Raw genomic sequence first — 26,276 nt, 5'->3', positions numbered from 1 at the left:
TGTATGGTTGTTATATAATGTCTTATATATGGACTCATTTAAGGCACCAATTTTTTTATTGATCTTGTTGTATGTTCACCTAGTGGTGTAATGTTTCTAAAACCATTAGATATTTTCAAAAAAGAAAAATAAGGATTTATCTAAAAGGATATTGTGTTTTTTAGTGATTGAATGAATTGGTCAGGAAAATGTTATACAATTCATAACTAATAAAGGTAGAAATTTCACATCTACTAGTTACATGCTTATTGGCATGTATCCTCGATGAGGTCTGCTACTCATGGAATCCAACTTTTAAAAACCATGATGAACTTTATTAGGTGGAAGTTACCACTGATGAAACAAGATTGATAGTTATGTTCATGACATGGTACACAATTCTTCATTTAGTGATAATAGAGAACACCAAAGATATATGTAACACCCTTCTCTAGATATATACCCTTGATGGGAATATATTAAAGAGACATGCACAACTAAACTATTTAAAAACTTTAATGTATAATCATATTTATAAAAGCATGCAAAAAGGTAATGTAGTAAAAATAATTGTTTTATTAATCAAATTCATAAAATAAAAATATCTGAAATCTCTGTCATAAAATGACTGTATAAATTATTAATAAACCAATGTGTCTAAAAGTAAAAATGATAATAATAAAAAAGCTAAAAGTATGTCTGGTTAAACTAGAATGACTTAAACACCCTTCTTCTCATGCGTTAGATCGTTGGATCCTTACCTATCCTGTTATTCACATCTACCTGTAAAACATATAAAAAAACACATAAGTTAAACTCAATAAGTAGAGACCTTTTGACATCCCTGGATGCTAAATTATTCGATAATAAAACTCGCATTTGATTTGTAAGCTAATTATTGTCACACTACGACACCTCGGTACTCTAACATGGATCATCTATGAAAACTGCAGAGACCCAAACTAGTATCAACAAATCTAATGTCTTAGTGAAAGTTGCTAAGGTGTCTTGCACATATACTAATGACCTATTGAGCTATCTAATTGGAATACCCTAATCATATAGGAAAATCTCTAATAGTAATTATTTCTTTTACTAGATAAGTTGATTGAAACTTCTGAATAACTATTCAAAGATGACCCATATCTCGAGTACATATGTGGTGCATCTTACTGATCACATAAGAAATATTTGAAAGTCGTATCCTTACCATAAGCACTTGAACTGAACTTGGTGGCTAAGCATCTTGATGCTAAGTGCAAGATGCATCTTATAGGTATCTAACCCTATTGCTCTCATAAATATTGTCACTTATACACATAGTTAGTGACTATCTAGTTGTGTGACACGAACCTTAAGGTTACTGACTTTTTGACTCAGATTTGACTCAATCTGAGTTTGTGTCGTCGTTCACATAGTCAAACACCTTATCTATGTCTTTTTAGAATTCTTTATTCTCTATTGGCTCATTATTCTTTTTATACAACTCCTACCCTTCTTTTGCATATATCCTAGGGGGTATAATCATCTTTTAACTTTGTTTAGAGGTACACGATTGTGTGCTTCTCAACCTATGTCATGAACCTCTTTAACCACATACATGGGTGTGTGACACTTAGCACATGGTTATGTGTAGAGTAGATACACACAAGGAGTTAACCTGAACATACTCTCTTGTACTTGGATCCATGTGTACAATCACGTATCCTTTGGTGCACATCATCCATTTTTGAAAAGCCATACGACCGTGTATTTCTCCCATTAGAACAAGCGTAAGAGCTTTAAACTTTTAAATTTTTTGAAACAACACACGAGTTTGGATAAGACTATACACGATTGTGTGTCACAATCCAGAAATCACATCCTAGGGTTTCCATCCTTTCCGATTACAATCTCAGTGATACAAACACAAACAATACACAAAAATAGTCTTTAAGCATCCTAGACATATTATTTTCACTATCTTTTTAATCATAACACACATACATGAAATCTCATGGCATCAAATTTAAAAACAAAGATCTTTCAAGCCAAAACATATATTCTTCACATAATTTAGAAACTAAGCATGCTTATAACTTGTTCTATTCACAATCACATCTAAATCATCCTAAATTGTGTATTTAACAGAAAATGACATCGTAGAAATCATGATCAAGTAAGGGAAGCCATTCCACTTACTTGGTTTCTGACGACAATGTCTCCCTTGTATGACAATTGCAATTTTGGTGATCAATAGTGGCTTTTTAGGCAACCACAAACTCCTCTCTCACACTTTCTCACTTTTAAGCAGTTGGAAAGCAAAACGAATATGAGAAAATTATGATTGATCATGTTTTATTTTTATCTCTAAGATGCGATACATTGGCATGTATGGATCATACACGGTTGTATGTCTAGTTGCATAACTAAAACAACTTCTTATTTTGTTGCGATCATAATCTGATCCATTTATCGACTTCTGCTAACCATACATAGTTATATATATCTCTATATACGGGTGTGCATTATTGAAATTTAAAGAAATCATTAAATTTAAAACTAAGAAAGGAGCTTACTTGTGGGTGCCACAATAGATAATTGAGACAACCTTATACCACAAGATTCATTTCAAACTTTTTAATGCTTCAATTTGTGTTGGATTTGAATAATGAACTTTGCTTATTTATTGCTTCTTTTGAATGAAGAAGTTTTGATTATTATGAGACCAAATTAGGTGAAAGGGTTTCTAACATTGTTCACAGTGATTTTTGGGTTAAAGAAAAGGATGATATAAATATTCTTGAGCCATTGATTCTAGTTCTTGGTTTTGTTGATAGTGATAGATCTTTTTCTACTACATATATGAAGCAATGATGAGAGCAAAAGTTTCAATTAATGAACGATATAATAGTGCAGTAAACAAGTATGGACATATTTTGAAATTACTTGAAAATCATCTTGTTAACAACATTATTCATTCAAAACATTTTGTAACTACCTTTCTTAATCTAACTTACTTATTTGCTAAAAATTTTAAAAAGGATAGGGAGATGAAAGATGACATCAATTGTACGAATGAAAACATGGTTTTAATAGAGAAACAATTACCATTTATAAGAGAGGTTTAATTGTATCATAGTAAACCACATATATTATTTACTTCAACAACAAAAACAATGTTAGCAACAAGTCGTCCTCGTAAGATTAATAAATTTGAATTTCTTTTTTGTACATTGTTTCTCTCTTTGTATTTAAAAATGTTTCTATCATTTGTAGGAGTATAACAAGATTACAATGGGGATGATCTTCTCATGTTGAAAAAGTAAGAGAAATTGGAGTGTCTTTGAAGCTACTCAAACAAAAAAAGGAATAGATTGTTACATGAAGTGCAAGATATACAACTATTGGAAAGGCTTGGTTAAAATTAAAGATTGTTTGCTTAACTTAGGTATGCACTAGTTGTGGATGGTTGTTGACAAGTTGTTATTGTTCTCCAACTTTTAGCATGAGGACAAGGTGAGACTTATTAGGAGAAGTAATGATACAAACCTTATAACTAATGTTTATGCTCACAAAACCTAGGGAGAGAAATACAAGTGTGATCAACTAACGGAGAGAGTGGTCCAGAGTCTTCAATTTTAGTAGTTCAAAAGGGTGACAAGTGGCAGAATATGAGTGGAGAGAATAAGAATCAATTGTGGGATTTTGTATAAAAAATGAACTGTAGAAGGAAGTGACTGTGAAGAGAATTGTCTAGAGATAATATTTTATTGGGAGTTTTTGTATGAAGTATACTGACCTCTCAACATAGTTGGATTTAAGTGATTGATATTGAAACATTTTTCTAGTTTTTTATTAATAATACTATAATGAATTATGAGTGTATGAATATTACATTTGTTGAATGAAAGAATTTCCTCTCATTCTTTTATTTTGTCTCCTATCTTTTATTGTTACATTGCTTCCATTTTGGTTTTTGGTATTGTGTAATTGAATTTACTTTCTAGAGTAGTGATTTTGTTATGAACTTGTTGATTGTGTTCTTGTTTGTCAAGAATATATTAAGTCTATAAATGTAAAAGATCGAAACCCATATTGCACAAAACTAATTGACTTGTATTAAGGTCCAATCCACCACACTTATATACCACTCACTTTACTCACTTTTATTAGATGTAAGACTCTTTTTCTTTTAGTCTGCAATACCCTCCTTCAAGTGCAATCACCATAGATTGTTAGACCTATCATTTAGCTTAGTTTGTTTGTTGTTTGGCTTACTCTATTTTTGGATGAGTGTATTGTCACTTATATCTAGAAACACTTTAAGTTGTCGTCTGACTTGTGCTCTGATACCATGAGAGTAATGGTGATTCAAGAAGAAGCAAGATAAAATCAAGATTGGGCCAACAAAAAAGAAAACCAAGAAAGGATCGAAAAAGAGAGAGAATATAGTGTTAAAGTATTTTTTGTATCTTCATTAGATTTTGTTAACTAAACTAGAGTTAGTTACATGTGTTTTATTCTAGTCCTAGCTTACATGTACATAAATAGAAATATGCGTTTTGTAAATCAAATGTACATGATTTTACTTTTCTACCCATTGCTCTTTTACTGTTGTACCAACATTGTTTGGTAGAGGAGAAAGGGATTGGAGTGAAGAAACAAGATTGAGAAGAGAGATTGAAGATCAACTGAAGTTGCAGAGGTGTCATAAGAATTGTAATAGCTAATGTCTGTCGAAAAAACAATATCACACTGTAAGGTTGGTGGTGAGGGCAAAATTGTATTTAAATTAATGGTGTGGTCAAATAAATTTAGTTATTCAAATGTTGATCTTACTATAACCCCCTTAAAATATGACCATTTCAATTAATAACCTTATAAAAAAGAGAATGTTGTTAGAAATATAGCAAACTAAATCTGTTTGCTATTGGTTTCATGTATATAGAAACAAAACTACTTGATTTTGCTTTGGGAAATTCGTCTTGTGGATTCAGAGTCATATGCTTAACGACATTTTATTTTTTGGAATATTAATTGTAGTGAAGATAAAAGAAGAAAAATTAAAAGACTATTTAGTACTGTAATCGTACAAGAGAACAAAAGAAAAACCCAAAATCACCTACTGGTATATTCCTGTCGCTATAGGTTTGAGGAAACATTATCAAGAGCCCAGAGGTAGTAGAACACCACAACCTCCCCTCACATTTTATAAAATCATCATTTGCCTACCTTGATTGTGTTAATTTCCAAATTAAATTTCATGGTTAAGAGAAATAAGTGATAATTTTGTCAAATCAAAGAAAGATTATGGATGATTGTTCAAGCTTACAGGTTTTATTTCTCAAAGAGATTAGAGATAATTGCTCTTTCCAACGTCTATGAAGAACAGACTTTTGGCATTATAATTCCGAAATTCTACTACTAATTGGACTTAGAAGTGATAAGTATCCAAAATTATTGGTGAATATGCAAAAATAAAGCCAAAATTTTGGCATCTGCTTGCATGAAGTATATAATACTACTGCTAACAGTCCAAATACATGGATTAATGGCATGAAAAATCGGTCCTAGATACTGGATTGCACACACTAAAGCCAAAATTAGAGGATGAAGAATACAAGAAATTACTTATTGTTTTCGATCCCAACATACTTCAAACGGATTCCACAATGAAGAAAACTCCACCCAAACTTTGGTACAACCACCTCCATCTCCTTTTAACTCACCCTTCAACTCATCAAGACTCCAGTTTAAGAGACCAAGAAGAGCAAATCAACTATTAACTCTCTCTTCTGTCTCTTCTTTTGTTAGCCACAAACATGACTCAGCGGAGTTATGGAGATCCTCGTGATGCGGTGATCAATATAGGGAAGCCGATGAACATGACTGGTGGGCTTGAGTTTTTGAATCTCACATACACTGTGACAAAGAAGAAGAAGCTTGAGGGGAAATGGTTGAGTCAAGAAGTGGACTTACTCAACAAAATCACTGGCTACGCTCCAAGAGGGTCCATCACTGCTGTGATGGGGCCTAGTGGTGCTGGAAAATCTACGTTTTTGGATGGTGTCGCGGGCCGTATTGCGAGTGGGAGTCTCAAGGGTCGAGTGTCTCTGGATGGGATGGAGGTTAGCCCCAGCTTGATAAAGAGAACTTCTGCATATATAATGCAGGAAGACAGACTCTTCCCAATGCTCACCGTGTATGAGACCTTAATGTTTGCAGCAGATTTTCGCCTTGGCTCGATTTCTTGGTCGGATAAGCAGTGGCGAGTAGAGAAGCTCATCGATCAGCTTGGTTTAACAGTAAGTAGTTTGACCTGTAAGATTCACTTGACATCTACGAACATAAAATCATGTAACCCAAATTTCAAGATCGAAATATTTGACATACCATATAATTTAAATATCTGAATCCGTAAAGTTATCAATGTTACTTGAAATTACTAATGAAAAATCTGAAAATTTAGTAATGGAGATCAACAAATTATCGAAAAGTAATTGATCTTTCGTTTTTTAAACTTATTTAAATAATAATTTTCAATAAAAAAAACTATAATGTATTGGTTTCAGAAAAAGCTTAAACAATATATATTAAATTAGTAAACCTTTATTAAGATCTAATATATCTTATAATTTATATTAATGATATTTATCCAAATTATAATATTTTAAATATATTAGATCATTTAAGATCATTGCTGAACTATTATTAGAATATTTAATTACTCAATTATATTAAATTATAATTATAATTAATGTATGTTAGTCCACTTATTTGTATAATTCTGAGTCGTTTTATGTTCATGTTTGAGTGTAGTCAACAAGGAACACCTACATAGGGGATGAAGGGACAAGAGGAGTGTCAGGTGGTGAGCGGCGGAGAGTTTCAATCGGCGTGGACATAATCCATGGACCATCCTTACTCTTCCTGGACGAGCCAACTTCAGGGCTGGACTCCACCAGTGCTCACAGCGTAATTGAGAAGGTGCACAACATTGCTCGTTCGGGCAGCACTGTAATTCTCACAATCCACCAACCTTCATCTAGAATTCAATTGCTCCTTGACCATCTCATCATTCTAGCTCGCGGCCAACTCATGTACCAAGGAACTCCAAAGGATGTCACTCTCCATCTTAATCGAATGGGGCGAAAAGTCCCCAAAGGAGAGAACTCCATAGAGTACTTAATTGATGTCATACAAGAATATGATCAATCTGAACTGGGTGTTGAGGTGATGGCTGAATTCGCACGAACTGGTATGAAACCACCACCATTGTCTGATGAGGAAGTTTCTGTTTCAACAGTTCCACCATCTCCAATCCCAAATCGTCGTTCTCGCCTCGGCGTGGAAAGGCCTGAAGTTCAAGGAAAGAACAAAGGAAGACGTCTTCCCCTGCAAGCACATAATTCAGCTGATCTTGATTTTGATCATAGTCTTAGAAGCCCTTATAATAGCTCAACAAGGTCGCCTTGGAATACAAGCCAGAGTGGAATAGTTCAAACACTGCGATTCACGCCATCTCGCCAACTAAATGATAAAAAAATGCAGAACCCCATGAGGTAAATGTAAATTAATTTATGAAATTTCTTCTCTTTAAGACTTAAGTGATGGATCCTGTTATATGAGTTGGTATTTTTGGCAGTTCATCTCCAGGCTACTACACATACTCAAGTGATATCCTAGCTGGGACGCCAACGCCTCACAGCAGTGATTACACTGTGAATGAAAACGATTACTTGACCCCTGACATCGCCCCAAAGAATGCAACTCATCATCTGGGGCCAAAATTTGCAAATTCTTTCTTCTCAGAGATTTGGATGCTCATGCGTCGCAACTTCAAGAACATTAGGCGCACCCCTGAGCTTTTCCTCTCAAGGCTCATGGTCCTCACAGTGATGGGCTTCATGATGGCCACCATGTTCATGAGACCAAAAGTTAGTATGCAAGGCATCACAAATCGTCTCAGCTTCTTCATCTTCACAGTCTGTCTATTCTTCTTCTCCTCCAACGATGCAGTCCCGGCTTTCATCCAAGAGCGCTTCATTTTTATCCGCGAAACGTCCCACAATGCCTATAGAGCCTCATCTTACACCATTGCTGGCCTCATCACCTATCTTCCTTTTCTCTTGTTGCAATCCGCCGTGTACGCGGGTATTGTTTGGAAAGCTCTGGAACTTCGTGGGTCATTCATATATTTCCTGCTAGTGCTCTATGTGTCGCTTCTTTCAACCAACTCTTTCGTCGTCTTCGTCAGCTCAGTGGTGCCCAACTACATTCTAGGTTATGCAGCAGTTATTGCATTCACCGCTTTGTTTTTCTTGTTCTGTGGATACTTCTTGAATAGCCATGATATTCCGCCATACTGGAGCTGGATGAACAAGATTTCAACAATGACATATCCGTATGAAGGATTGTTGATGAACCAGTATCAGACTAACGAAACTTTTAGCAGAGACGGTGGAAATATTATAATAGGATTTGACATCTTGGATTCACTTCACATTAAGAAGGAAAAACGGGACATGTGGGAGAAAGTTTACGTAATGTTGGGATGGGCAGTTTTCTACAGGATTTTGTTTTACATAATCCTTCGATTCTTCTCAAAGAACCAGAGGACATAGAAGATGGGGGCTTTTTGGTTTGGTTGAGAGAATGAAGACGCAGAAGGAGAGAAATTAATTGGTTGATTAATCTAATGGATTAATGGTAAGGAATATGCTATCACTATTGTAAGCTAAACCAATAATAAATCATCACCCTCTCAACTTGTTCCAATTGCATGCATTTCCAAAGAAGAAAAATACCTAAGGCTGAATAATTATTTCTTTTTTCATTCAAAACACAGCCACAGCCACAGCCATTGATGTTTTAGGGGTGGTTTATGGCAAATTTCAGTGTAAATTTCTAACAAAATATGCTTTGTTTTGTATGTGAACCAAATGTCAGGTATCCAAAGGATTTTGACTAGTACATGAACAGGAATTATATATAATTGCCAACAAGACAAGTGTACAGGGTATTTAAACAATTTTATTTATTTAATTTAAAAAATTATAATTTTGGAAATTTTAAAAAGGAGGTCTGTCCAATTGTTTTTCCCTTATTTTTTTATTTTCCTTGGCTCAACTGACCCACTATCATTATTCTTTCCTTTTTACCCAACACTATCACTATTTTTTTTTTTCCTATTTTCCTTCCCTCCCTTCTTTTTCCTTCACATCATGACTAACAATTGATTATTACTTTTCTCTCCATTAAAATTAAAAGCAAAATATAAAATTAGAGAAAATAAACTGACCACACGAACAAACTCACCACCATTTAAATTTGTTATTTATTTATTTTTTCTATTTTCTTTGACTTTGCTTACTTTCTAAATTTGCTATTTGGGTTTGGAAATTCATTCTTTTGTTCTTTTAAGTCTAGGAATTAGATGAGGTTTTATGGAAATAGTGGCTGCATGTTTTTTCCGAGCACTCGAACAAAAAGCAAAAGGAGTAACTCAATTGATTCTTGATTCCATTCTTCTATTGGCACCGACCTCAATTCAATAGATAGCTATAGAATAGAAAGAGGATCAGAGCCCAGTTGACAAAGGAAAGTCTTATAGGAAGGAGAGCAAGAGCAGTTTCAAGGTCTTCGACAACGAGTTCCATTGTTGACCCAGATGGAGATCAAAGAGTTTCATCTCAATCTATGCAATTTCCCTATGTGGATTTAAAGACGAAGGATGGTGGGTTTGAAGTAAAAGAAAGCTAGTGAACTAATTATTGAATCAAACTCCAAAAGTCACAAAAGATGACCCTTGGAACAAACTCAAGGCCTAGGAAAGGGAAACACTCGAACAATCTTAAAAGGTGTAGGCAAGCTCGAACAAGATGACCAACTCATTTAGAAACAAGCATTGGAGCTAGAAGAGTTGTAGGGAATCCAAGTGCCCTACTAGAATCAAGCATTAAATGACGTCAAGGACTCCAAGTTGTTGTCCGAAGAGAAACACAATAAGGAGATAACTCTCCCGTCGTTTGTGAAATTCACGATATTAAAAACCTTGGCCTATGTACGCTGCTCTAACTGACATAGTTGTCATTAAAACCAACATCATTTGTGAAAAAGAAGACTAAGAGGTGAATCTGTGCAATAAATTATAAGAATAACTATTATATAAAGATTGAGTCGGAAATATTATCATAATAAAACCTATGATTATTACGTATAAAATTAGATGAACAAAATGAGTTGTCTCAAGTCAATTTAAACTTCTGAAACCCTGGGATGACTCAGTAAACAATGAAGAGAATGAGTATAAACAGGGATTAAGCTTTGGAAGAATCGCAACATTCCAGGATCAGGAATAACAATAATGACTACAGCTAGCTATTAGTATTATTAATAAAATTGAGACAAAAGGAAATATAGGTTAATTTGACTAACAAAAACGATGTCATTTTCATTACATTACAAATGGTTACAATGTAACAATTCTCTGTCCTGAGGTTGACATTTAGTAGTAATTGTCATTTTCCCGAGAAAATGAAGGAAATTTACAAGTGTTGCAAAGCCATAAATTTCTGGAGATATTGTCCCTACTCCCCTAGAAAGAAAGCTACAAAACCAAATATTTCTGGTTTATAATTAGTATTCGACTACTAAAGGATATTCCCTTTTCGTGTTTAATGATCTTTCACATAGAAAGTGGACTGCCAGTAAAAATTATTTGGCCATTTCCAGAATTTAAGTTCCTTAGTTTTTCAGAGCACTTCTGCCAATGATAATTAACCAACAAGCTTGAACAGGAAGATGCATTAAGAGTTTAAACTAGAGAAGGCAAAAGGGCAATTGGGTTGATGATGTTGAGAAGATAGTAACAGACAAGGAGAGGGACGAAGGAGGACAAAGATGAAGGATCCCTCCGCCTTATTATTTTAAACTAATAAGTTTTTAAAATATATAGATTGCCCTCCACCACCTAAACAATACATTAATACTAATTAATCTTAATATTATACATACAAATTATTATCAACTTTTGTATTATTCTAATTCATATGTCTCTGTCATCTTCCTCTCTATGCTCCTGTAATTTCCCATCTTTGAAGTCAAACACAACTTGTCACCAACCCTTTTTTTCTTCATAGCTTTATAGTGTCGTTTTTTATGCTCTTTCGCTGACAAAGATTCCTCTAGGATCAAGTCCTGAAAAGGTTTTGCAGGATTTTATGTTTTGGTTGTGATCAAGTTTATGCTTGGTGGAAGTTTACTGAGAGGCAAGTTGATTCGATTATGAATTTGTTAACTCAGTGGGGCCTGTGCCATTTAAGAAGAGATGATGATGGAGGGATTGGAAAGTAGATTTTCAAGACTTGTTGAATGTTTCACAATTTGCCTTATTATTCTGATAGGATCTACTTGTGCACAAAAAGGTCAGTACATAAACTTATATGTGCACTTTGCTGCTTTTACTATTCTCTTTTTTCATTAATTTTTGGTTCAGTTTGGTTGTATGTAGCTTGATCCCCAAGATTGATCTTGTTCTGTGTGAATTCTAAGCCTGAAAACCCAGGTCAATATTTTAGGTTGAGGCTGACAACTTTAATTAATTTGTATTCATTCTTAATCTGATACTAATAAAGGCGGATCTTATTTTTAGGGATGTAAATATAAGATTAAGATAACTTCATCTGCATGTTTTGGGCATATCAAATTGTCACAATGTTTCAAACTGATACCTACCGTTGAATAAACTGTCAAATCTTTTATATGTAATAATTTTGCAGGCATTTTGAGTATAGCATGCTGTGCTGATTCAAGTTCTAGCAACAGAAATATAAGTTGGGTACCCGATGATAATTGGTTTCCTGATCACACAAGTTGTAGAAGAATTACTACACCTGTGGTACACTATGCAACTTATGATAAAGTTCGTGCTTTCAACATCAGTACAGGGAAGAGATGTTACAATTTTACAACAAATAAAGATCAAGTGTATCTGATAAGGGGCACATTTCTTTATGGGGATAGAGAAGGGACACCTCTGGGATCATCTATCAATGTTTGGTTTGGTGTCACACCCTTAAGTGTGGTGAACTCTTCTGAGGACTCGGTGGTGGAGGGAATTTTTAGAGCTGTTGATGACCAAACTAACTTCTGCTTAGTGAAAAATAAGGGGAATCTTTACATTTCACTGCTTGAATTGAGGCCTTTGAATGAGACAGAGTACTTAAATGGGCAATCTTCTAGTATTCTGAAAGTTGTTGGTAGATTTGATCTGGGCAGAAGTGATAAGGAGAACAGGTATATTTTCTCTACTTTCTTTTAAGACATTAAGGAACAAAAATATTGAAAATGATCAAATTTTTCTTCATTATAAAGTGACTAAAATCTTAGAGACATTGCTATAGTTTAAATCAGATTACTGCTGCAGCACAGTTATAATTTTATAATAGCTTGCTTCTATTGCAATTGCATATATAGTTAGAGAAAAACAAGAGCACTAAAACTAAGAGAGAAGGAAACGATTTTATCTTCATTAATGAAGTTTCTCTAAGAGCATAAAAGGAAGATCAGTTCTTAAGGAATACTAATTTCACCGCCAAATCTCCAAGTGCAAAGATCAAAATTTGAATCAACTACTTTTATTACATAACCGTCATTCCTTATTCAAGATCGAAAATTTGTATTAGCCAACAAATTTTCTATCTTAATACAAGATAACTGTTCAATTATACCTACAGTTACAGTAAAATATACTCTAGAATGTCTAAGCTTATTACAACTAAATTGCTTCATTCGAAATTTATTAGAAATCCTTTTTCTTATTACTTTGACAATTTTAAAAATTGACATGCCTTTTCAGGTACCCTGATGACCCTTATGACAGAATTTGGATTCCAAAGTTAAATTCTGATCCAACGACCTCTAGCATATCCTCCAACACCATTATTTTCGGCAATGCTAGTACAGTTACAGTGCCTTTCCAAGTTCTACAAACAGCTTTAAACACCAGCTCCGATCATTTGACATTCCTCCAAACTGACCTTGACTTGGGGGAGTACAACTACACCATCAACCTCTACTTTCTTGAGCTCAATGACTCTGTTAAGAATTCAGGCCAAAGGATGTTTGATATTTACATCAACAAGCAGAAGAAACAAGGCAAGTTTGACATTTTGGCCGGTGGTTCCAACTATGCAAAAGTTGTTTTAAATGTCACTGCAAATGGGTATCTTAACTTGACCTTAGTTAAAGTCCCGAATGGGTCTGAGTTTGGACCCATTTGTAATGCCTATGAGATCTTACAGATGCGTGCATTGGTTCAAGGGACTAACGAAGAGGATGGTAATGGTTTAATGCTTTTGTTGTTGTGTGCAATCTTGAATATGTCTTTCATTCTGTTGTTTTGACTTGCTTTGTCTTCAGTGAATGTGATAGTGAAAGTGAGAGATGAATTAAAGATGGACAACGAAAAAATGGAAATGTGGGAGATTTGGTCAGGTGACCCTTGTCTTCCTATTCCATGGGAAGGCCTTACTTGCAACTCCATTAATGGCTCCTCTGTCATCACCGAGTTGTAAGTTCATATGCAGTTCTTTTTTTGTTTCTTTATTCGAGATTAATATCTGAATTAGGTATTAATTTGTTTGCAGAAATCTTCCTTCAAGAAAACTTCAAGGAGTCTTTCCTCCCAGTATCACTGAGCTGGTTCATCTAGAAAAATTGTATGGTTCCACCAGTGCTGGCTTCTCTGTTGTTGTTAATGTTGCTATTATTTCCATTTCTTTCTCCCTCAGGACAAACGCTAACTCAATTCATTATCTATTACCTGTTTTTATTTTGTAGGAATCTGAGCTACAATGAATTTACAAATGGGATCCCACGATTTCCAGCATCCTCTGTCCTGAGATCAGTGTAATTCTCAAACTCATTTTTAACCTGTTAGCCATCAAATGCCAGCTTATAAACTTCACCAAATGCTGTAATCAAATTATCCTGATTGAGTGCAGTTTAGAGACAACTTGATTTGCATTGCCTTATAAGATTAATATTTTAGGATCTTTTTAATCATCCATCACTTAAACTGCAACCTGCAAGTTAGGAAGCATGGATTTATATATAATTTGTTGATCTAAATTTTTATTTATATTTTTTATTGATTGATTTAAATCTAATTATCAGGGACCTGAGTCACAATGATTTTAATGGGAGTCTTCCAGAATCTCTCATCCTGCTTCCACATTTGAAAACATTGTAAGTAGTCATATACATATTGTTTTCCCATGAATGAGTTAAGATCTATATAGATTCTTTTCCAGAATATACAGCCAATAATTCAGGGCTAATGTCTTTGCTCCTTCAGATTCTTTGGATGCAATCCTCATCTTGACACTCCTTCAACTTTCAACAGCTCAAGATTTACTACAGAGTATGACATATATTTTCCTATGCCTTAAAAGTGCTTCATTATAGGATTGAAATAGAGAAGAATAAATAAAAAAGAAAAATGCTGAAATGTTGTTCATCTATATTTCAGCAATGGAACATGCAGTAGTCAAGGATCAACAAAGAAACGAATTATCATTGGCTCTGTTGCATGTGGAACCACGCTATTTACTATTGCAGTAGGAATTGTTTTATTTTGTTTTTGTAAGCGAAAACTCCTGGCTCGGAGAACATTAGACGGGAAAAGATACCCAATGACAAAGAGTGAGTAAAATCAAACGCGTCTTAACTCATTGATCCCACATAGCCTTTATGATGCTATTTTGAATTCACGAAACACTGTAATGAAATTTATGTTTTTGAGAAGTGGGATTTGAAACAAGATATACTTAAACATTGCAGATGTAATATTCTCACTCCCTAGCATGGATGATGGTGTGATGTCAATTGCTATACAGTCATATACTTTAGAGCACATAGAGAATGCAACACAAAAGTACAAAATACTGATAGGTGAGGGAGGCTTTGGATCTGTGTACCGTGGCACCTTACCTGATGGTCAAGAAGTGGCAGTGAAGGTTCGGTCTTCCACATCGACTCAGGGAACTCGAGAATTTGAGAATGAGGTGAATTGAATTAGTATGACATTTAGTCTACAGTTGTCTGTTTGGCTGCAAAGAAAACATATATGTATGCCAACTGACAAAGAAATATCAATGTTATTTTACAGCTAAACCTGCTGTCAGCTATTCGGCATGAGAACCTAGTGCCTCTTCTTGGTTATTGTTGTGAAAATGACCAGCAAATCCTTGTTTATCCTTTTATGTCCAATGGCTCTCTTCAAGATCGCCTTTATGGTAATTTTCATCTAAAAACTCATTTCTGTTGATTCACATTGTTATTATCACTTTCGGTTTTGGATCAACCTATTCTTTAACAGGAGAGGCAGCAAAACGGAAAACTCTGGACTGGCCGACCAGATTGTCCATCGCGCTTGGAGCTGCTCGAGGCAAGGAATTTGTTGAATTTAGTTCCTATGATATATTACCCCAAGTTTGTTATATACTGAGAAATAGAGTTTCTTTTTTGATGTTCAGGTTTGATGTATCTTCATACATTTCCCGGACGAAGTGTGATACATAGGGATGTAAAATCAAGCAACATACTTCTGGATCATAGCATGTGTGCAAAAGTGGCAGATTTTGGTTTCTCCAAATATGCTCCACAAGAAGGAGACAGTGGCGTTTCTCTGGAAGTGAGAGGAACAGCTGGATATTTGGATCCAGAGTAAGCATCAAGTTTTCTTCATTTGCTTGTCAATTCAATTGAATCATCATGAAATATGGGTTCATATTTTCTTTATTTTTCAGGTATTATTCCACCCAGCATTTATCAGCCAAGAGTGATGTCTTCAGCTTTGGTGTTGTTCTACTTGAAATCATCAGTGGTCGAGAGCCTCTGAACATAAAAAGGCCACGGAATGAGTGGAGTTTAGTTGAATGGGTATGATCTGACCTGATCTCATGTTTTTTGATAGTACAGAATCTGCTTTTTCTGAAATTGTTTTTATTGAGGATCAATTTACATGCAGGCAAAACCCTATATAAGGGAATCAAAGATTGAGGAAATTGTAGATCCCAGCATCAAGGGAGGGTACCATGCAGAGGCAATGTGGAGAATGGTGGAGGTGGCATTGGCATGTATCGAGCCCTTCTCTGCATATCGACCATGCATGGCAGACATCGTGCGCGAGCTGGAAGATGCTTTGATTATAGAGAACAACGCATCTGAATACATGAAGTCCATAGACAGCATAGGAGGGTACAGCTTGGGAGGATCCAATCGTTACTCAATAGTGATGGAGAAAAGAAGTATAATTCCACCAACTCCAAGTCCAACTGAACCATCACCTGTTAACACACAAGACCTGGCTCCTCCAGAACCCAGATAGTAAAAGGTGGAAGAGATGTTCATAATCTAGCAAATCACCATTTCAACCATTTCATTTGATAAATTACTAGAAGAGAATGAGGAAAATTCCAGTGTTATTTGCTTTTTATTCTATAAACTTTAGGTTACAGAATCAACATTTTACTAAGGTTTGATGGATATTGAAATGGGTATTGTTTTCTCTCTCCTATTTACCCAGCTCAGTTGCAAATACTGAGCCAATTCCAACCCGGAAGATCTACGTGAAGACCTAACTTCACAATTGCATTCGTGCAATGCCGGAGTTCAATATTGAGATAAAGACTGAAGTTGAACAGTTTTTTGTAATTAATTAGATGATGCTACCTGTCCAGAGGAAACCTGGACATTACAGGGTGTGATGCAGATTGAAATTTCTCTCTAAATTCAAAGGCCAGTAGTATCAACTCCCCTTTATTTAATTATTCAGGCTTGTTATTCTTCTAAGAAAAATAGTAATACATACCTATAATACAGATAATTATGGCAAAGCCAAAGCAGATAGCAGTCTAATCAGATATATATCTTTCACAAGCTAGATTGCAGATCTGAGGGTTAGCTTGAGGATAGAGATGGTTCAGTTATATACTATCCATACAAATGTGAAGAACAGGAAATTTTAGGTTGTAAGTACTGAGGACAAACCATTCTTATGCTACATTCCATTTCTGAGGGAGAGCTTGCGGAAAGAGAAGGTTTGATGACATTACTGCCCACACCAAAATAGGAATAGGGAATCCTAGGCAGCAAATACAGAGATTAAACCATTCTTGTTAATTTTATAGCTTCAGTTTGCAACTTGGTAATTAAAATCTTTTCATTGCCATGAAGTGTGTTCACATATACCTAAGTCACTGTCATGATCCAGGAGTAAGAGGACCAATAACTTCAAAAACATTCTAGGAGGCATCAAATTACTTCGTATGGCAAACCCACAGGAAAGATTTTTGTTAGGCACTATAATTGTTCAACTTGAGAAAACTTTTGCAGTAGAGAAGTCTAATTGGCAAATTCATACAATATTGTAATGCTGGTTAGCATTATGTCATTCCAAGGTTGTAGGGAATTCCTAGTTGGACACACCAAATTGATTGAACAACTACCCTGGCAAAAATGACTGCCTTGTTCTAGGTAAACATTCATAAGACCTACTCCTACTTGCCTAAATCAGAGACACCAATGATCTTCCATAACCATATACAATTACCCCTAGGTGCTCAGCACACAAGAAAACCTTGGTTTTGAGTTGTAAATAGATTAGGAAGTAATGAATTGTAAATAGATCAGGAAGTTTAACTTGAAATCCCTTAAATGGAGGGATTAAGTTAGATTAGGAAATACCCAATTTAAAATCTCTTGAATAGGGGGATTAAACAATTTTCCAGATTTAGGAGTGATTTAGTTTCCTATTTTTCTCTTGTAATCTACTATATAATATTATGTAATATCAATTCAAAAATCAGAATAAAAAATTCAGAATTATTTTTTATCTCATATTTCATCACTTGGCATCAGAGCCTAAGATTTTTTGAGATTTTCTCTTTTTCTTCTTCAAGCAGCCTTCATTGCTGTCATTCCTTCTGATTTTTCTTTTCTAATTCCTGTTTAGGCAGCCTTAATTGCTGTGTTTTATTTTTCACCATGTCAGCCTCTGAAATCACTGTCTCTAGCAAGTCTAACCCATCCGAAGAATCTAATTATGTTCAGAAAATTAGAGATTTACAGAATATTCGGGCCTCCTATAGGCTCAATGGGAAGAACTACCTCAAATGGTCTCAATTTGTCCGCACACACCTAAAGGGCAAAGGAAGACTTAACCATCTTCTTGGAACAGGACCAGCAAAGGATAACCCAACGTTTGAAGCATGGGAAGAGAAGGATTCCATGATTATGTCCTGGCTATGGGATTCCATGGATCCCATGATTAGCGACACATGTATGTTTTTTTCTACAGCAAAGGAGATTTGGGACTTCATTCGCCGCACATATTCGAAGGCTCGTGATGTTGCTCAAGTGTACGATATCAAGGTCAAAACTACAGCTACCAAGAAAAGAGACAAGTCTGTTACAGAGTATCCAAACCTACTACAAAATCTGTGTCAAGAACTCGATCATTATCGAGTTTTCGAGATGAAATGCCCTGAGGATGCTGCCATCTTGAAAAGCTTCATTGAAAAACACTGTGTCTATGATTTTTTGGCTGGATTGAATCCTGAATTTGATCAAGTCAAGTTATAAATCCTTGGCAAGGAGGACACACCATCTCTAAAAGAGACAATTTCATTGATTCGAGCAGAAGAAAGCCAAAGGAGTGTTATGGTTGAACCACAAATTGTGGAAAGGTCAGCCTTAGTAGCAAAAACAGATCATCAGGAGAAAGGAAAGAGTGATCTACCTAAATACCCGGGGAGAGAAAACCAGTGGAAAGAGAACAAGGACAATCTCTGGTGCACCCATTGCAAGAAACCAAGGCACACAAAAGAGAAATGTTGGAAGTCGAATGGTAAGCCACCAAGCCGAGAGTGGAGAAACCGTGGGGGGCAATAGAGACCTCAAGCACACATGGCAGAGCAGCCAAAAACTGAAGAAAATTTTGCAACAGGGGGGTTCAACAGTGAAGAAATTGAGAAGCTAAGAAGTTTGTTGGGTTCTCTTGAGAAGCCTTTTGGAGCTTGTTCTTTGGCTCTTTTAGGTAAACCTTCGTTTCCTCTTTGCATGAATGCCTCAGATAAATTTTATATCAACTCTTGAATAATAGACTTTGGTGCTACAGACCATATGACCCCCACATCTCAACTCTACCACAACTATACCCCATGCCCAAGTAATAGAAAAATTGTAATGGCCAATGGTTCATTAACTACTGTTGCAGGGTTCGGAGATATATATATCACACCTACCCTTATCCTTAAAGATGTCCTCCATATACCAAAACTTTCAACCAACCTTGTTTCCGTTCAAAAGCTTACCCATGATCTTAAATGTTATGCAATTTTTTTCCCTTCTTATTGTATTTTTCAGGATCAGGGCACGGGGAGGAGGATTGGACTTGTTAAAGAAAGAAGCGGCCTTTACTACCTTGAATCATCTCAAATGGGTAGGAGTAATTTGTCTTTGTCTTTTCTCAGTTCCTCGAATAAAGATACCATTTGATTGTATCACCTACACCTAGGTTATCCATCTTTTAGGGTTTTAAAAGTCATGTTCCCTCATTTGTTCCAAGGATTAGATATTTCTGAGTTTCATTGTGACATTTGTGAATTGGCAAAACACACTCGTGTATCTTTTCCTATTAGCAATAAAAGTAGTTCTCATCCTTTCCATTTGATTCATAGTGACATATGAGGTCCTTCTACTATACCTAATGTTTCTGGAGCTCGTTGGTTTGTATCCTTAATTAATGATTGCACTCAGGTTACATGGCTCTTTCTTCTTAAACAAAAATCTGATGTTAGCATTGTTATACCTAATTTCCGCTCAATGGTTCAAAACCAATTTGGGGTTAAAATAAAAAGCTTTAGAACAGACAATGCTAGAGACTACTTCAACCAGCTTTTGTCACCTTACTTTCGTTCATAGGGTATTATCCATGATTCATCATGTGTCAACACACCTCAACAAAATAAGATAGCTAAAAGAAAAAAAGGGCATTTACTTAATACCACCCGAGCTTTACTCTTTCAAGAAAATGTTCTTAAGTCCTATTGGGGAGAGGTCGTTCTTACTACCACATACATGATAAATAGAATTCCCTCATGTGTATTAGACAACAAAAGTCCTCTAGAGATCCTTAATAGTTTCTACCCTCACTTTAGAATCTCTAATGGCCTCACATCTAGGGTATTTGAGTGCACTGCCTTTGTTCATATCCACGACCAACATAGAGGCAAAATAGACCCTCGAGCCATCAAATGTGTCTTCCTTGGTTACTCATCCACAAAAAAGGGATACAAGTGTTACAATCCTTCATCTAGAAAATTTTACATCTCTGCAGATGTCACCTTCACAGAAAATACACCTTTTTCTCCAAGTCCTCTCTTCAGGGGGAGATTTCAATGATAGATGACGATACTTGTGAGTCATTTGAACCTTTTAAAACCCTTGACCTTCCTCATGTTCCAACTAGTGTTGTTGAACTCGAGTGCTCTAGGCCAATCACATTTGAGTCACCTAATTCTGTCTCTAAGTCAATCACATCTGAGTTACTGTTAGAGACCTGAAGAGTACGTGGACTGCACAAGCTGACTTCTGCCTTCGATGAAGTGTGCGACCCAAAGTTCCTAGGAGAACCTAAGCTCACCTGTGGCTGTTGTTTGTTTCTTTGTTTAATGTAACAGTAAAAGAATGCGGAGAACAGAATAAAAATTGGTATTTTAGTTGTAATGAGTTGTGTTAATAAACGAGGACAAATCAGCTTGCATTTCTACTACCACTACAGTCATAAAATCAAGCAACACACACTCTTAAATTACAGACTAACAGTTTCCTCATAAAAGCAACATAACCAAGACTCCCAAAACGATTACAATGATTCAAGAAAAATACAGGAAAGATCAGTGCTTCTCCAACTTTCGAGAGGCTGGAACTCTCCCCAATTCCTTTCTACTTCCTTCAAAATGAATTCCCCCCTCCTTCCATTTCCAGGTCCCTATTTCTTAATTCCTCACTACTGCTCTCCCAATCCCTACCTGCCAGCTCAGCTCCCAATATCTTCATAATTTTCTTCTTTTCCAGCATGTCCCTAAGCTTTTGCTGCATGTCTACTGCCTTTGCCGCTTCTGGAGTGCTACCATCTGCTTCAGAATTACAACCCTCTGCCACCATAACTTGCTTTCCAATGTCTTCCTCTGCTCGTGCCTTAAACCTTGCTTTCCTTCCTCCTTTCTTCTTCTTCAATTATACCCGGGCTCTAACAGTTACCCGATTCTGTCACTAAACCCAAGTCATCTCTTATCCCAACCAGTGTCCCTCACAATTTTCCAACGTTTTCTCACGTGTATTCAAGGAGAAAGGTCGTTCCAGAACTGACACAGGTCCAAGAATCCAACTCAGACTTTGGGAATGAAATCATAGTAAGATCTGACCCACCTTTACACACAATTTGTTGAAACATCTATTGACCCAACAGATGACCTAGACGTTCCCATTGCTATTAGAAAAGGTACCAGAGAGTGCACTAAACGACCACTCTATCCACTATCTCACTATGTCTCTCTTAAGCGCCTGACACAAGCCCACAAAAAAATCATTGTAAGTTTAAATACCATATCTATCCCTAACACTATTTCTGAGGCATTGTCAAAAAGGGAATGGAAGGATGCTATGAGAGAGGAGATGAGTGCATTAGAAAAAAATAAAACATGGGAGATTGTTGATAAACCGATAAGGAAAAACATTGTTGATTGTAAGTGCATTTTCACACTAAAATACAAGGTTGATGGATCACTTGAGAGATAAAAAGCACGATTGGTGGTCAAAGGGTACACTCAAACTTATGGTGTTGATTATCAAGAGACCTTTACTCCAATTGCAAAAATGAATACTGTGAGAATTCTGTTATCATTGGCTACCCACTTCAATTGGCAACTCCTACAATATAACATTAAGAATGAATTTCTCCATGGTGACTTAGAGGAAGAAATCTACATCAACATCCCACCAGGATTTGAGGGGGACACAGGTAACAAGGTGTGCAAGCTAAGAAAGGCCCTTTATGGATTAAAACAATCTCCTAAAGCATGGTTTGGGAGATTCACAAAAGTCATGAAGGATTCTGGGTACAAACAAAGCCAAGGTGATCACACTCTCTTCATTAAGCATTCAGTTGTAGGGGGAATGACTGTTCTTCTAGTCTATGTGGATGACATCATAGTAACTGGGAATAATGAGAAAGAGAAGCATGAATTGAAACAGAGACTAGTAAGAGAGTTTGAGATAAAAGAATTGGGAAAACTAAAATACTTCCTCGGAATTGAGGTGGCATATTCCACACAAGGAATCTTCATATCTCAGCAAAAGTATGTGACTGATTTATTAACAGAAACAGGGAAGATTGGGTGTAAGTCAGTCTCTACCCCAATGGATCCCAACCATAAGTTGGGAGAAGCTAAAGGAGAACCAATTGTTGATAAAAGAATGTACCAGAGGTTGGTCGATAAACTCATATACCTTGCTCACACTCGGTCAGACATAGCATACTCGGTGAGTGTGATTAGTCAATTCATGCATGATCAAAGAGAACCTCATCTTCAAGCTGCTTACAGGGTGCCGCATTACTTGAAAGGCAATCCAGGGAAAGGAATCCTGTTCAAGAAGAACGATACTCTTACTTGAGAAGCTTACACCGACGCTGACTATACAGGTTTTCTAGTGGATAGAAGATCAACTACAGGGTATTGTACTTTCCTTGGAGGTAATCTGGTAACTTGGAGGAGTAAGAAGCAAAATGTGGTGGCAAGATCATCTGCAGAATCAAAATTCAGGGCTATTGCTCAAGGATTGTGTGAACTACTTTGGCTGAAAATTATCCTAGATGATTTGAGAGTCAAATGAGAAGGTCCTATGAAACTCTATTGTGACAAAAAGTCAGCTATCAATATTGCTCATAATCCTATACAACATGATAGGGCAAAACATATTGAAATTGATAGACATTTCATTAAAGAAAAATTGGAGGAAGGATTAGTGTGTATGTCCTATGTTCCATCAGAATGTCAATTAGTTGATGTTCTAACAAAGGGGTTAAACAGTTCGAGATTCCATGATCTTGTATTCAAGCTGGGAATAGAAGACATCTATTCCTCAACTTGAGGGGGAGTGTTGAGTTGTAAATAGATTAGAAAGTAATGAGTTGTAAATAGATCAGGAAGTTTAATTTGAAATCTCTTAAATTGAGGGATTAAGTTAGATTAGGAAGTACCCAATTTAAAATCCCTTGAATAGAGGGATTAAACAATTTTCCAGATTTAGGAGTGATTTAGTTTCCTATTTTTCTCTTGTAATCTACTATATAATACTATGTAATATCAATTCAAAAATCAGAAGAAAAAATTCAGAATTATTTTTTATCTCATATTTCATCACAATTGGCAACATTAACATGGTCCATGGAAGAAACAATGGCTAGCAGTCCTAGAATAGCATGCTTGTGTCTTCAAAACAGCTGGGATACCAAATCTAAAATTGCCAAATGGTGAGATGATAAGATAGTGTGTGTGGTAGATGTACTTGTACAAAGTCACAGGTGAGAGCAAGCAATGACAAGAGAGACTATCAGCTTGAGATTTCCAGCATTAACAATTAACATTGATGACAACATCAGCAGAGGAGTAAAGTTTCAGCTAAAAGAGTTCCATGGACAGTTTTAGTGGCTACTAACCATACAAAAACAAGTACCAAAGATATACTTGGGAAACATCATAAAGAAAACTGATAAAGCCAGTTAAGGGAATTGGTAACATGGTATTATTAAGTTGACTAAAACACATCTCTTGAAACAAGAATTAGCACCATCTAAATTCAAGGGGATCCTCTTGCAACAAGTTTAGTTTGCCAAAAATCACAGAACCAACAAATAATTGGAGACGCCGAAAAAAGCATACATCAACTAATATGTATTACATCCACAAAATGGTAACACAAATCAATACAAATTTCTGTTACACCAAATCAGGATAAACTGAATCACATGTAATAGAGGGATATAATACTTCACAATTGCATCAGAGACCAAGAAATCCATTCACAACACAAAAGAAGACGCTTACATGGAAGTTTCTTTTCTACAATCACATAATTAGAGGCATCAGGTGGTGAAAAGATGTGGATTTGCTGATGCAGTACCCACTTGGACTTCAAGCAATTCTAAACGACGCTCCAGCGTGTCAAGCTTCTCATTTAGTGAAGCTAATTTGCTCTTTGTTGTAGCCTCTGAAAGAACAAAAAACAACAGCCTCAGATGGTAAATTTGAAATGTGGAGCTAATAAATGAACAAACTTATGTGTAAGAAAGCAAAATTCCCAGCGAATCGGAATATTAATAAGAGCTAAAAGGAAAGCATTAAAATAGAGGCAAACTCAAAAGCGACAGTAATGAAACTATCAAGAGACCATAAAAACCCTAGGTAAATTAATTGGATTTAGTCATAGCTGAAAAAAAAAACAGGAGAAAGAAAGAGTACCAAATTGGACAAGGAATTCGAAAAGGCGACGAACGTTGAGAGAAATGTGAGAAATAAACTCACGATTTTCCCAATCAGCTTGAACAGCAATTCCGACATTCACTGCGTTTGTTATTCCTCCAGCTCTAGCCATTCTTTGCTCATAAGCTCAAACCCGAACCCAAACACATCTGATTATTTGTTGGTGGTTGTTAGGTTCAGCTACTTCTCTTTTTGTGCTTACTTCAATTGAAGGCAAGGCAACCCTCATTAATAAAGACTAATTATTCTATTACTTCATTTTTACAAGCATACCAGGAGTAACCATTGCACACCCGATTTACTGGCGATGTTTTTTTTTTTTTATAAATATTTTATTAGAACAATATTTGTTTGATAGATTAAAACTCTTTTTACCAAATAAATTAGAGATTTTTTATTATTATGATCTCATAAATATTTTATTTAAAATTTTTAGGTTAGTTCAAGTCAATTTTTTTAAGTTTTATGTCAGCTCAAACACGACTTAATTATTTTAAGCTCAACTAATTTTGATCTAAGTCACTTTTTATATCGAAAATTATAATATTAATTAGATTTATTTTGTGTTTTGTTATATCGAATTAACAAATTGCATTAAATTTTATATATAGTAATGTAAGATATATTTTTAAAAATATATATAATAAAATATTAATAAAATAATAAATTAATATATCATTATTTTGGAAAAATATAATAAACATTTCTAAAATTTAAGATTTTTCATATATACCTTTATTATATCTTTATTTTCTTAAAAGATATGTATTAATCTATATTAGTAATACGTATCATATTATATCGTACAATACGTTAATTATATCATATTAATTCAATATACTTTAAAAACACATTATTTTTCACTTGTATCATATTATATTGTAAGGTATATATCGTGTATTGTAAGAAATGATAACCATGTTAGTCAATAAATTTTAGTTTTGTTAGTTTGTTATAAGTAATCGTCGTATTTTACTATTTCAAACACATTATATCGAACCTAAAACATATAAAATACATATTTTATATGTTAATTGTATTGAATTCGTATGAAACATTTATGTTATATATTGTCATAATTTTTTAATTTTTTTTGTTTAACAAAGGATAAAACAATGACAAAATCAAAACTTTCTTCTTTAATTTCTATTTCTCACCACCAATTCATCATTTTATCATTCAATTTGTTAATGTTCAAAAATGATAGTTCACATTGGTAACTCGAACAAAAAAAGAAACTGATTATTTTGTCATATATATATTACAACAATCTTGAAGTGATAGATTTTGACCTTTATTGTTTAAAGAGAGTTTATACTTGCTTAATAAAACTTTAATGTTGTGTTTTTAATTTAACAATCATGAATTCATATTTTTTGTGGTATTAAGACCTTATATCATTCATGTTTGTAGGTTGATATAGACTATCAAGAGAGAGATAGGTATATATCTTGTTCATGCATTTATTAACCCTGAAAGTTCTATTTAGAGACATATAATCCTTGATTGTCTGGATCGCAATGGGTTTATACTAACTGCACACCATAAGAGTAGGGGGGCATGCATTACTAGTTATGTGGGGTTGATAGTGAAATCTTAGATTCTATATTTTGTTCAGCTAATTTTGGTAATTAGATTAAATTAATTAACCATGTTTAGATCTAATAAATTCAACTGCATTAAAATTAGTTTCCCTAGCTTATG

General features: G+C 35.1%; 3 protein-coding genes across 3 annotated transcripts; 2 read left to right on the top strand and 1 right to left on the bottom strand.

Moving 5' to 3' along the window:
* Nucleotides 1–5,783: 5,783 nt before the first annotated feature.
* LOC123208732 (ABC transporter G family member STR2-like) lies at nucleotides 5,784–8,586 on the top strand. Its single transcript, XM_044626251.1, has 3 exons — nucleotides 5,784–6,266; nucleotides 6,781–7,523; nucleotides 7,607–8,586. Exons 1-3 carry the CDS (start codon nucleotides 5,784–5,786, stop codon nucleotides 8,583–8,585), a joined length of 2,205 nt encoding a protein of 734 aa, XP_044482186.1. The 3' UTR covers nucleotide 8,586.
* Nucleotides 8,587–10,697: 2,111 nt separating this feature from the next.
* LOC123194366 (nodulation receptor kinase-like) lies at nucleotides 10,698–16,793 on the top strand. Its single transcript, XM_044607557.1, has 15 exons — nucleotides 10,698–11,387; nucleotides 11,742–12,258; nucleotides 12,821–13,302; nucleotides 13,384–13,534; nucleotides 13,611–13,682; nucleotides 13,804–13,872; nucleotides 14,140–14,211; nucleotides 14,321–14,386; nucleotides 14,495–14,667; nucleotides 14,806–15,029; nucleotides 15,134–15,260; nucleotides 15,344–15,412; nucleotides 15,501–15,690; nucleotides 15,774–15,906; nucleotides 15,995–16,793. The coding sequence occupies exons 1-15, from the start codon at nucleotides 11,291–11,293 to the stop codon at nucleotides 16,352–16,354; spliced, it is 2,802 nt and encodes a 933-aa protein (XP_044463492.1). The 5' UTR covers nucleotides 10,698–11,290; the 3' UTR covers nucleotides 16,355–16,793.
* Nucleotides 16,794–23,969: 7,176 nt separating this feature from the next.
* On the bottom strand, nucleotides 23,970–24,811 carry LOC123194385 (protein BRICK 1). Its single transcript, XM_044607577.1, has 2 exons — nucleotides 24,552–24,811; nucleotides 23,970–24,300 (listed from the first exon to the last, which is right to left on the bottom strand). Exons 1-2 carry the CDS (start codon nucleotides 24,682–24,684, stop codon nucleotides 24,176–24,178), a joined length of 258 nt encoding a protein of 85 aa, XP_044463512.1. The 5' UTR covers nucleotides 24,685–24,811; the 3' UTR covers nucleotides 23,970–24,175.
* Between the last annotated feature and the right edge of the window lie 1,465 nt (nucleotides 24,812–26,276).

The sequence above is a fragment of the Mangifera indica genome, chromosome 1 (genome assembly GCF_011075055.1).
Source record: "Mangifera indica cultivar Alphonso chromosome 1, CATAS_Mindica_2.1, whole genome shotgun sequence".
NCBI classification, from domain to species: Eukaryota; Viridiplantae; Streptophyta; class Magnoliopsida; order Sapindales; family Anacardiaceae; genus Mangifera; species Mangifera indica.
Note: the sequence above shows the minus strand (reverse complement) of the source record. Positions and strands in the feature narration are given on the sequence as shown.

Excerpts from the sequence above, each read along its gene's own strand:
- LOC123194366 (XM_044607557.1), top strand. The coding sequence starts at position 11,291 with ATGATGATGGAGGGATTGGAAAGTAGATTTTCAAGACTTGTTGAATGT. Across the intron at positions 13,683-13,803 it reads CTGGTTCATCTAGAAAAATT|GAATCTGAGCTACAATGAAT; the intron begins GTATGGTTCCAC and ends TTTATTTTGTAG. Across the intron at positions 15,907-15,994 it reads AGTGGAGTTTAGTTGAATGG|GCAAAACCCTATATAAGGGA; the intron begins GTATGATCTGAC and ends ATTTACATGCAG.
- LOC123194385 (XM_044607577.1), bottom strand. The coding sequence starts at position 24,684 with ATGGCTAGAGCTGGAGGAATAACAAACGCAGTGAATGTCGGAATTGCT. Across the intron at positions 24,301-24,551 it reads CGAATTCCTTGTCCAATTTG|AGGCTACAACAAAGAGCAAA; the intron begins GTACTCTTTCTT and ends TTGTTCTTTCAG.
- LOC123208732 (XM_044626251.1), top strand. The coding sequence starts at position 5,784 with ATGACTCAGCGGAGTTATGGAGATCCTCGTGATGCGGTGATCAATATA. Across the intron at positions 6,267-6,780 it reads TCGATCAGCTTGGTTTAACA|TCAACAAGGAACACCTACAT; the intron begins GTAAGTAGTTTG and ends GTTTGAGTGTAG. Across the intron at positions 7,524-7,606 it reads AAAATGCAGAACCCCATGAG|TTCATCTCCAGGCTACTACA; the intron begins GTAAATGTAAAT and ends TATTTTTGGCAG.